Raw genomic sequence first — 12,685 nt, 5'->3', positions numbered from 1 at the left:
GGCTGAGATTGTATAGCTGTTTTATTTGAGGGATTAGTTCCTCTTGGAGTTCATGTAGGACGCAACCTGGCATGCCATCTGGTCCCATGGAAGCAGTGTTTTTTGCTTTGGAGAAGGCATCCTTCACCTGCGCATCTGAGATGTTTGGGAGGCAGCCCTCTTCCGGAATAGATACTTGCTCTTTTGGGGGGAAGGGGTGGAGAAGTTTGCACTGAACCTGTCTGCCAGGATATTGGCGATGTCTGTGGGTTCAGTGTATTTTTTGTCGTTTAGAATCAACTCAGAACAAGACTGGGAGTTGCATCCCAGGTTTCTAACATAACTGAAAAAAGCCTTATGATTGTCTTTGGTGTCCTGTGCAATTTTTCTCTCGAAGCTGGCCTTGGAGGATTTTATGAGGGATCGTAATTTTTTGCTAGTACTGATCAGAGATGCCTTCCCTATTAGGGATTTTGCTCTATCATGTAGTAGCTTCCTCCTTCTGTTGTACAGTTTATTTATGGCAGGGGTCCACCAGACTGGACGCCTGCCTTTGGATGATTGGGTCTTGGTTTTGTTTGGGATAGCATGATCCATGCATTCCTGGAGATGTCTGTAGAATGTGTTTATATAGGATTCTGCAGTTTGGGCCATAGTTTCCACTGGCCCTGGGGCCTTGAAGGATTCCACTTCAGTTTTGAGAAGTGAGAAGTTCACTTTTGAGAAGTTTCTCACTGTGGTTTTCTGGGCTGGGGTGGGGTCGGGATGTGGACATCCAGTGAAATTAATTTATGGCCTGATCTTACCAATGAGGGATATACTTCTGGTGTGGAGTATAGAGTCCCCATGTTGGTAATGATCAGGTCTAGTATGTTGTCCCCTCTTGTGGGAGTGGTGACTAGTTGTTCCATAGCATTTGAGTTTATAATTTCCAGGAACCTTTGGGCTAAGGTGCTGGGGCTTGAGTAGTGCTCCCAGTCATTGTTTGGGTAGTTGAAGTCGCCCAATATAATGGTGTTCAGAGAGATCTTCATGTTCTCCAATGTTTTCAGGAAAGCCGAGTGGGATTCCTGACTTTGAGAGGGTGGTCTGTAGGATGCTATAAACTGAAAAGCAGTCTTGCCCACTGTTAGTTGCACATGGATGGTCTGCGATACTTCATGCAATGCCACTAACCTGGAGGTGTGGATATCCTTGATAAATATGGAAACTCCCCCTCCTTTTGTGGTTCGGTCCAGATTTTGGAGCCGAAAAGCATGATATGAGTTATAGCCTGGTAGTGCTGGGGTGCTTTCTGGAGCCTTAAACCAGGCTTCTATCACTGCACAGATATCGATGTTCTCCATACTGAGGAGAGCTTCGAGTGCATGCATCTTGAGGTTAAGACTTCTGGCATTTAGCAGCATTACCCTTAGTTTCTTGTTCCTTGTGCTGTCTATGCGGGTGGGTTTGACTTTTGAGCCTTGCCTAAAAAAGGCACTATGGGGGTGGCGAGAGCCTTTGCCAATATCCGAAAGCCCAGTGGTGACAGGTGCAAGCCATCCCTAGTGAAGCAACGTGGCTTGTCATCTACTCTGCTACCACTCTACCAGAACTACAACAAATCACACAAGAATCATTCTCTTCTGTAGAAAGCTGGCTATCCAATGCTCAGCTCCTACTCAACCGAAGTAAGACAAAACTTCTCCTTTTCCAGCCTTCCAAAGCAACCCAAAACACCCCCCCACTTCAACATTCTTGCCAACGACAATACCATCATCTCTTCATCAGAACACACAGAATTACTTGGTGTGGAAATAGACAACAAACTTAGATTTGACACCCACATATCTCTCACAATAAAAAAAGTTCTCAAGAAACTTGGTGCATTATATCGAAGCCGCCAATTCCTAACCAAGGCAGCTATCAACATAGCCAATTCCCAGCTAATCTCCACCCTACTGTATGCATCCCCGATACTTACCACCCTTAGACAGACAGACCTACACAAGCTGGATGCTTGTTACAACAAAATTGCTAAATTTGCCACTGGAACCTCCGACTGCAGCCATCATTGTATCTCCCTTAAAGAACTAAACTGGCTAGAACTCCCACAACTCCTTCACATTAATCAACTCACCCTCACTCATAAGCTTATTAACCACCCCCTTAACATCCCTTCCCTACAAACCCTTCTCCAACCCTGTCACCCCACTAGGCCCCTAAGATCAAGCAACAAAAATCAACTCACTGTTATCAAACCCAAAAACTCATCAGGAGAAGCCATATTTTCATGTACCATATCTAAACTTTGGAACACTGTTCCACCCTCTATAACTACTCTACCTTCCAGCAGCCTTTTCAAGACTGCCCTCAAATTCCACTTAAATTTGCACTGGCTTTGTCCTTGTTCTAATCCAGACTAACACCCCCACCCTTACCCCCCCACCTAGACTCTTAACTCAACTATATTACCGCCACTACTAACCACAGTCAGAAATAGCTAGTTGTCTTTACATACTTTAACATCTTGTCTGACAACGTTGTTACTAATATTATAAATGGCAAGAAACTATCTTAACTTGCAACATTATCCGTATATACTGTTGATAATCAATATCTTGTTATTGTATTAAAGCCAACAACCTGTAATTTTGTTTACTATTGTTGCAACTTTGTATATCTATCATGTACATGATGTGGAGCTTTTCTCCCCGGGCATCCGCTGAAAAAAGACCTGCGTCCAGTCGGAATTTCCCGGTAAACAAATGTAAATAAAATAAATAAAATAAATAAAATAAATAAGCACTTGGGCTCCAAACCAGTTATTTTACATTAGCAAGGTTTGTGGTCTAGACCCTTGTGGCAGAAGAGTGTAGCCTATACTCTTCTAAGCTGGGAATTGCTGGTGAAGGCTTATTGTGCCTGTTATTCTAAGTGTCTTTGTTCTGATTTAAGCACTTAGATTCTTGTCCAGTTATTTCACACTAGGCTGTCCACTCTTGTGGGCATATCCTACTGAACTGCTGCTTTATTTAAACTGTTTTTGCTGTTATAACCTCAATTTTCTGCACTTTGAATTTCTAGTACTTTATTTACATTTTATAGCATAGGCTAGATTCACTCTTGCTGAATCTAGACTGTTTGGTATCATTAGAGTACTAAAACCAGCCATCTTACATTAAGAAGCCCCCACACCCCACACCCTTGTGGCAGAAGTGAGCAACCAAGGACCAATCTGAGTTGAGAATTACTGAAATAAGGCTCAGACTTGGGGCTTCCTTTTGGTTTACTTTGTTTAAAATCATTTAACTTCACTTGTATTTAAGCATCGTGTTTGAGCGAGTTTGTGCTCAGTTTACCTGAGCTGCACAGAGACTGGTGACTTTAGCCAAATATCTGGAGTGAGTTGGAACTAAATCCAAGGCATCCCTTGAAATATACTGAAAAATGAGTATTTTTAAGGCCTACATTGCACTTTGAGAAAAGTATGCTACTGAATTGCTGCTTTATTTAAACTGTTTTTTGCTGTTGCGACTGATTGTCTGCACTTTGAATTTCTAGTACTTCTGCATTTCACAACATAGGCTAGCTTCAGACATGCTGAATCTAGACAGTTTGGTATCAGTTGAGCAGTCAAACTAGCGGTCTTATTTTAAAAAGCCCCTACCACGCACAATTGTGACAGAAGCTTGCAGCCTCGGACCCATCTGAGTTGAGGATTGCTTGAATAAGGCTCAGTCTTGGTCTTTCCCATTGATTACTTTGTTTTAAAATCATTTAACTTCACTTGTATTTAAGTCTCATGTTTGCACATAGCTGCCCATTCCTCTGTAGGGTTTAGCACAGCTGTGTATAGCCATGCATAGAAGCAAACATCTAGAAAACCAGTTTTCCGTAGATATCTGTTAGGGAACCCTCCTAAGCTCCCCTGCTTTATGGCGTGCAGCACAGTCTCACATTGCTGCCCTGCAAGCAACTCAGTTGTGCATTATGAAGCATTGTTGCAGTTTTCTACCCCTAGCCCCCCATAGAATAACCACACTTAATTAGTCTTACAGCAAAACCTAGTCCAGCTAGCCCAGTCCCCACTGGTTACCACAGTATATATCTGCCATAATGGATGGACAGTTTCCCACCATTTCTCCAGCCAGCCTGATTGACATGAGCATCCTGAGGCAATGTAGCAATTGCTTCAGATATACTGACAACCAATTACTCCTATAACAAACAAATACAAAACATGAGAGATGTATATATGCTACGAATCTAGAATCAATTCTCTCAGATAACAACAAACAAGATATCAAACAGGTTGTCAGCACAAACAGTTCAACTCTTGCACATAAGTTCAAAACACATAAACCCTATACATGGAGGTATTCACTAGAAACCCACCTGAAAATCAGAAACCTCCTAAGCGCAAACCTACTACATACACTGCAGACACAAAGGAATCCACTACACATAATAATACACACAACAGTGTCTCAGCCAATATACCCCTAAGGTAAAACACCTCAAAACCAAATGTCTTGGTTATAGGTGACTCCATAGTAAGACACACAGATGTTACCTCACCAGGCTGGACAAGGAGAAGGTCACAGTCAGTTGCCTGTAAGGTGCCAGGATCCACCAGATCACTCAGGCACTCAAATCTCTCAACAGCAAGTACCATTATGACTCATAGTCCATGTTGGAGTGAATGACTTGAGACGGACCTCACTGCACTATATGAAGAGAGACATGACTGAGCTCTCAGATTATGTGTCCTAGGCAGATATGTCCCTAGCCCCAAGGATCATGCTACCTTCACCCAGGATGATGCCTCAATATTAACAAAAAATGATTGACTTAAACAATTGGCTTAGCTTCTGGAGTCAGTTTAGGAGAATCCAGTATCTGTCAGCCTGGGAAGATATGGTTGACAGACCATGGTCCTTTGTCAGAGATGGTTTTCACCTATTGCTTCTTAGCTTTCAGTTACTGGCAAAGGTACTTGCCTCCTCCATAATGCTTTTTTTAGGCAATGTCATAATAAACAAAATTCCCAACGTAAAAAAAAAAAAACACTGCAGGCAAACTCACAGTTGTGCTACTTAATGCTAGGAGACTAAATCAGAAATTGCACTCATTGGAAGCGCTCCTTACCTTGGAAGATGCTAATGTCTGTGCAGTCAGAGTCATGCTTCAAGGCCGCAGAAAGCACCGTGGCTATGTAAGGCTACAATGCCTTCCACACAGTCAGACCTCAAAACGAGCATGAAAGAACCAAAGGCAGAGGTGTATCCATCTTTATTAAAGACAAATGCACCCCAAGACTGGTCAAACAGTACAACTCCCTAGAGCTACTCCAAGTCCAACTAACTGTAGGTAAATCCCCCTTCCATATCATTGTTATCCATAGGTCCCCCAACATGAACAACAAGAACCACTCTGCCTACCTGAACCAACTTAAGTCACTAATTATACAGCCAAACACCTTGGTCATGGGTGACTTCAACTATCCTTCCATCAATTGGGAATCATATGTGAGAACAAACACGCTTGCCCTAAGGTTTCTAGACTTTGTTAATACAAATGTTCTGGAATATATAGTCTGAACCCCCCACAAGGGGTTTGAGTGTCCTAGATGTAGTACTCACCAGCATAGGGGCTGTCTGCACTACCCCCCTGTGTGTTGCTCTCCTTGGTAAGGTCTGATCATAAATCAGTCTCATTTGAAGTAAAAATCATACCTGACACCCTCCCCAAGAGCAAAAAGGATGAAAAATTTCTCCAAAGCAAACTATAGCCTCCTAAGTGATGGCATGGATCATTTCAACACCCCTGCTACCACTGTCAACAATGACACCTATACAGGGGTGTAGACAATTGCCCTACATAAACACCTGTACAAATGTATAGACTCAGCTGTACTTGAACAGATCAAAACAAGGTCCTCACAAAGAAACAAGACACCCTGGTAGACATCAAGCATAAATAGGTTACACAACAAGATGAATTAACTAATGTCTAAGAGCAAGAGGGAACTAACTCAACAGAAGATGGACACCTTCCACAGCTTGATCAAGCAAATTAGAGATCTTGTGAAGTCCTCGAAAGCCAATTACAGAGCTAAACTGGCATCCTCAGCTAAGGAGAATCACAAGGTATTCTTTAGCCGCATCAGAAATCTAAATGGGAAGGCCCAGCTTTGTGCCAAACTAGTAGTGGATGGTACTACTCATACTGATCCTGAGGACATTGCCAACTTGCTACCAGACGGACTTGGCACAAACTTCACTCCCTTGTCCCCACAGCATACCTTTCACCAGTCCTCTACTTAGTATCTCCAAAGAACAGGTCATAACCACACTCTCCATGGCCAAATCACAGCCTCTATGGGACCAGATAACATCCCAGGCTGCCTACTAAATGGTCTAAAGCAGGACCTAGTGGAACCACTTGGCACTCTCTTCAACAACAGTCTAAGTACTGGCTTTGTCCTAGCACAGTAGAAAACAGCAGCAGTAATTCCCTTGCACAAAGGCGAACCATCAACCAACCCTGGGAACTACAGGCTCATAAACCTAACCAGCATTATCTGCAAGGCCATGGAGAGAATCATCATGGCCCTTATCAGTGAAGACATAGGTAACCTTCAAACTCTTGACCCAACCCAATTTGGCTTTGTTAAGGGTAGACCATACTTATTTAACCTGGTAAACCTATTTGAGAATGTCACCAAAGCCCTGGATGAAGGAAAAATAGTACATACAGCCTATGTTATTTACTTATTTAACATTTGTTGACCAGGAAAGTCCAACTAGGACAGAGCCTATTTTCAACACAGGCCTAGGGAGAAATGCTCCAGACAAGTCTTTGGAATGTGGGAGGAAACAGGAGTACCCAGAGGAAACCCACATGAATGCAGGGAGGATATGCAGACTCTGCACAGAAGGTACCCCAGCCAAGAATAGAACTGGAGAACCTCTTGCTGTGAGGCAACAATGTTGACCTCTGCACCACTGTGCCACTCATCTTGAATTAGCCAAGGCTTTTGGCACAATCCCCTACTCAGGCATCATTGAGAAACTCACCCAGCTGGGAATTAACCCATATGCCACTAGATGGGTAGCCAAGTGTCTCACTGACAGAGCACATACAGTCAAAGTTGGGGATTCCACCTCTACCAGTAGACCAGTTACCAGTGGTGTACCACAGGGATCTATGCTTGGATCCCTACTGTTTGGAATCTACTTCTCAGAAGTCCAGGTGAAAAATAGATGACCTGTGGCTTACCAAGTTCGCTGATGACTGCAAACTGGGTGCAATCACTGAGTTCCCCAACAATGTTGACATACTACAGAAAGGACTTACACAGACAAATGACTGGAGCCAAAGCCATGGACTTAAACTAAATGCAAAACAATGCATTATCATCCCTTCCAGCAAAGGGGAAGTCCCTGCAAATTACAATATTAACAGTACCCCCCTTAGCTCAAATCCTGTGGTGAGAGATTTGGGAACACAGGTTGACAGCATCCTTAACTTCAATCACCATGTATCCATAGTGGTAAGAAAGGTCTTCTACATTGTACATCTCATACATAATTAGCAATGCATCCAGAGCTAAGGATGTTATAGCTCCTCTGTACTCATCCATCATCAGACTGCTAATAGAGTACATGCTCCCTTCTGAATGTACCTAATCAGACACCTGCAACAGCTGGAGAGACCTCAGAGGTTTCTAACCAAGAAAATTCAGTGCCTTCAACACATGACCTACATGGACAGACTGAAGACCCTGTCACTGTACTCTGTATCTTATAGACTGCTAAGAGGCGACTTGTGCCTGTCCTACAGAGTAGTCTTAGAACCTGCCCTAATGGAAATGCTACACATCTGCAAGTCAAGTGGGACAAGATTCACTCATTCTAGGTTTTTTACCCAGCCTGCAACATTAATGGGACATGGTGGAGAGACAGATATGTCTCCCAGAGACTGCCACTCCTCTGGAACAAACTCCAAAGTCACGTAAATTGGAGCTCCTCAATGACCCTATTTAAGTGTAACTTAGACAACTGAATGGGAGACCATAAATTTACCCCTGGGGTATCACCTATGTCCCTCTTGAATAACGGCAGCCGGTGCTGATCATAGACTTATACTGCAAATATAGACCATACAACTTGGTTAATAATAGAACAAAGGCATAACATAGCTAGGCTTATAAAGGCCCTAGAGCCAATAGCCTAGTAACCTCTTTAGAACCTATGACCCTATTAAGACCTTACACTAGGAATATGCAAAATATGCATCCAATTAGTATTTAGCGTAAGTCACAGTTTTAAGTCTAATACTTTTAACATCTCGAAAGAACAATTGTTAGCTTTAAACAAATTACGGTCTTCTGCAGTCAGGATTATAAAACCTGACAAAGGGGGTGGGTTGGCCATTTTTGAACAAGCTGACTATGTGGAAAGAATGTACAAAGTCCTTGATTCCCTGGCTTATGAAGCCTCTTCCTTGAATGAAATGAATACTTGTTCAAGTAGAATTAGGGGTTATTTCAGGGACCTGTTCATAAGTGGTAGAATTGACATGGATACTTTTAAATACATTGATATTTTGAATCCTAAAACACCTGTCATGTTTGGTATACCCAAAGTCCACAAAAATTTGGCCAACCCTCCAATGAGAACATTAATAGATGGTAGGTCATCTGTTTCATACCCTTGCTCCAAGTACATTGACTTTTTGCTTTCTAAGTTTGTAAAACTCATCCCAAGCATTTGCAAAGATTCCTGGTCTTTTTTATCCAACTTGAAGGGGGTCACAATAGAAGAGACTACTAATTTTCTTACCATCGACGAGTCGATCTATATACATCTATCCCCACCAGGAAGGGATCGAATGGTTGAACTTCTTCTACTTGAGTTGGGCGCCCTAAGAACGACATTAATAATGTCACTGAGCTATTGGACATCATCTTGTCTTCAAACTTTTTGTGTTTGATAATGAAGTCTTCGTTCAGAAACAGGGTGTAGCTATGGGCTCACCCTGTGGTGCAGCTTTGGCCAATTTATTTATGGCCTATTGGGAAAGGCACTTCTTACTTAATAACAAAGATTGGAACGACAAGATCTCATTTTATACACGTTTTTTAGACGATGTGTTTATTTTATTTAAGGGTGACTCATCAAGCGCTTACTCCTTTGTTGAGTATTTGAACTCAACAACAACTTTTTTAAAATTCACTTACCGATTTGAAACCGACTCAATTGACTATCTTGATGTTAGCTTGTCAAGGCTCCCAACATCTGACAAGCTTAAAGCGGTTACTTTTAGGAAGGCTACTTATGTGAATTCTTTCCTTCATTTCACTAGTTCCCACCCATTAAAACAAAAAAGAGCCATTGTTAAAGGCCAACTAGTGAGGGCGGCAAGAATGTGCAGTGAGTTGTGTGATTTCCAGTCCGAAGTGACTAGCTTGAAGGTTTATTTTTTACATCGTGGGTATCCATCGGGGTTGGTTGATGATCTTATTAATGAGGTGTCCACTAAGAGAAGGGAAGGTTTATATGAACCCCTTCTTCCAGTATTACCCACAGTTGAAGTAGTCCCTGAGCATACAGCTAGTGACATTCCACCTATGCCACTTTTTTGTGCCACAAGTTTTGTTTCTGAAAATACACCACAGGAATTTGGGTGTAGTTTTGTCATGACATACAACATAAATTCTGATGCTATTTTGGGCATTTTAATGAAGAATTGGTATTTTATTTCTACACATGCGTTGTTGTCTGACAAACTAGGGGTAAAACCCCGTGTTGTTTTCAGGAGAGGGAGGAATATGAAGGATCTATTACAATGCGTTTCTTTAGGTGACTCCTTTAATAGGATTAAGGGGTCATTCCCTTGTGGTATGTGCAATTGGTGCAACCTCATAAAGTCAGGTACCTCATTTGAGGTTTCAGGTAGGAAATATTTTATTAAGTGTAGGATCTGTTGTGATACGAAATCTATAATCTACCTGGCCTTTTGCACATGCTGTCCTGCTTTCTACGGTAAGACGGATAGAAAGTTTAAGGAGCGCATATACCAGCACCATTATGCAATCAAAAATAACAAATGTGAAAACGCACTGGCTAAGCATGTATTTAATAATCCAGGCCATGCATTTTCGTTTATGGGTATTGACCATGTGGCTCCCTCTATTAGGGGTGGTCCTACTTCCATTTTACTTGAAATATTGAATTGTTGTGGCAGCTAAAACTAGACTCTTTCAATACACCGGGGCTAAATGAAAGTTGTAATATAGCCCCAGTGTTAAAGTATAAAGCATACCTGAGATGACATCCAGTAAATTGAAAATGTCTCTTAATGAATTCTCACCCATTTGGCTTGTCACTTTCTAGTATTGCTAGTACTGCACTTGTTTTCACACAAAAAAGCCTTTAATATAAATCATTTTGTGTATAGTCAGTATTTATATTCTCCATTTTTAAGTATTCTTAATGTATATGAACTATTTAGTCAGATACATTATAAGATTGCATTCTAGGTAGAGTAAGTTTGTGCAGTTAGTATTGCTGCAATTTCTAATTTTTAGTTATTTGACTTCTTTTATTGTATTACAAAAGGGTTTTCTTATTGCCTGAAGTTAGCTAGAGTGAATTGTGTTGTCCCTTTAGAAACATTTTTACATTTTTTATTTGTTATATTACACACATTTTTTGATATATTGTTATTACATATATTTCTTGTTTTAGATTACTTATATGTTTTATTTCGTTTAGAGTGCATAACATATGCTTCTGATGTGCAAAATAATTGTTTATTGCACTTTGAATGCAATTTTTTAAGGGTAAATGTAACAGCAGGCGAGGTTTTTGTGTCTGTTTTTTTGTGTCTGTCTTTTTAACTAAGCTTCTTCAATTAAGCTTACTAATTAAGTAATTAGTAACTCCTATAAAAAGGGAGGTACTTTTTGTATTCTTTTAAAAAATTCCTCTGAAGAAGCCACACTGTGTTTGTGGCGAAAACGTTGCTTTTTACTTGTGCAAAATTAATAAAAACGCGTTAAGGAACTTTTGGGCTTGTGTTCTTGGTGGACTGGAGCTTTGTTCGCTTGAGTATTTAGCGTAATATTAATCTCTGTTATATAGTGTTATCCATTGTTTTTCATTTCTTACAACTTGTTTAAGAAAATAATAAGACTACTGCAATTGGTTAGAATTTATCAGTGACATGTAAACAGTTATGTTTCATGATTTCTTGTATTTACAAGCCCAGTATTTCACATTTGTGATATTCCTTTGGAAAGCATCATTTGCAGTGCTATGCATTTGTTTCACATCAGGTTAATACATTAAATACTTTGTTCACCATATAATTACCATTTTGTGTTTTAGGTGCATGTTATAAATCAAATCTGAAATTTAGCAAACAATTTAGCATAAAAATTAGACTATTATAGTTCCTTTATTTGCAGGGGCCTGAAGAACCCATCAATTTTAAGGCTGAAATGAGTCTGGAAGACAATTTCAGACAGTACAAACTTCTGCACAGCGGAAATGTAATTTTATTTTCTAAAAATGCTTTCATCTTATTCTAGAAAAGACTGACAAAACATGCCCAGAGGATATTGTAGCAAATGTCACATGGTTAATTACCAAACTGGGAAGCAACTCTGTAATGACCTGCCCACCTGGAAGAGTTGGCAACAGGACAAGACAATGCTTAAACAATGGATCTTGGGACACTGTGTTAGATAACTGTGTGAATGAAGCTCTGAATAAAATATTGGATCTGGCACAGGTATGATATTCTATTATATATCTTTCTCTGTCAGCTAAGAAGCACATTTGACTTTACATTAACTTTTTTTCTTATACATAGAAATGGTTATTTATGTCCCGATATCCTGCATATTTTTATAATATCTATTGGTTCCTTTACAGAAAAAAATCATTTTATTTTACTAACTTGAAATGTGTCACAATGGCTGAAGTGTAATGCTATTACTTATGTTAACTTATGATTGGGTGAGTTTGGCATAATGGTTAAGGTCTTTACGCCTCCTAGTCCCAAGGTACACAGTTTAATTCTAACCTTGAGTTATTGGCTAGGCTTAAAAAATTTCGATTCAGAGCCGTTACCTATGATAGGTTACTGTTTTGATACAGTGTGCTAGAAATTTAGAATCTATCAAACTGTAGCTTGATATAGCATTATAGACTGAGACAAGCTAAATGTAAGTTATTAAGAACAAAGTATTAATGCAGATAGCTTTATGCCTGAGGCTGTATGCTACATAATGAAAGTGAGCATCTATATATCCTGTCAGAGCTGTGAAACTCTTTCTACAGTTGCTAACCTGGTGGTAAAAGTGCTTTGAAACCCATAATATATGCATTTGGGTATATAGTGGCTTAAATACCATCTTGCATTTCCCCGTAGACCATTTTAATAGCATAAAAAAATCTATTGAATCTCAGGTGACATAAAGGTAAGCTTATTACATGGCTGTATCCATCTTTAATGGATGTGTCAAGCTCATATATAGGGTCGTATCCACTAAAATCTTGGGCTGCATCTCCACGATAGCCCTACCTTGGTGTCATGGGTCATAAAGATCAACTGGAGTACTGGAAATATGTGTATGTATGTATATACATATATAGACATATATATAAAGATATATATATATATATATATATATATATATAATCTACACACA

General features: G+C 40.2%; 1 protein-coding gene across 1 annotated transcript in view; it reads left to right on the top strand.

The window, feature by feature from the left end:
* LOC122794934 (adhesion G-protein coupled receptor F3-like) overlaps nucleotides 1-12,685 on the top strand; it is a 190,830-nt gene that overhangs the window by 141,353 nt on the left and 36,792 nt on the right. The window contains exon 5 of the mRNA XM_044063529.1: nucleotides 11,561-11,763. Coding sequence (XP_043919464.1) covers nucleotides 11,561-11,763 — 203 coding nt within the window. The remainder of the gene's footprint in view (nucleotides 1-11,560; nucleotides 11,764-12,685) is intronic.

This window comes from Protopterus annectens, chromosome 2.part1 (genome assembly GCF_019279795.1).
Source record: "Protopterus annectens isolate FY-2018-M chromosome 2.part1, PAN1.0, whole genome shotgun sequence".
Lineage (NCBI taxonomy): Eukaryota > Metazoa > Chordata > Ceratodontiformes > Protopteridae > Protopterus > Protopterus annectens.
The sequence above is the reverse complement of the archived record's forward strand: the minus strand, read 5'-3'. Positions and strand labels throughout refer to the sequence as shown.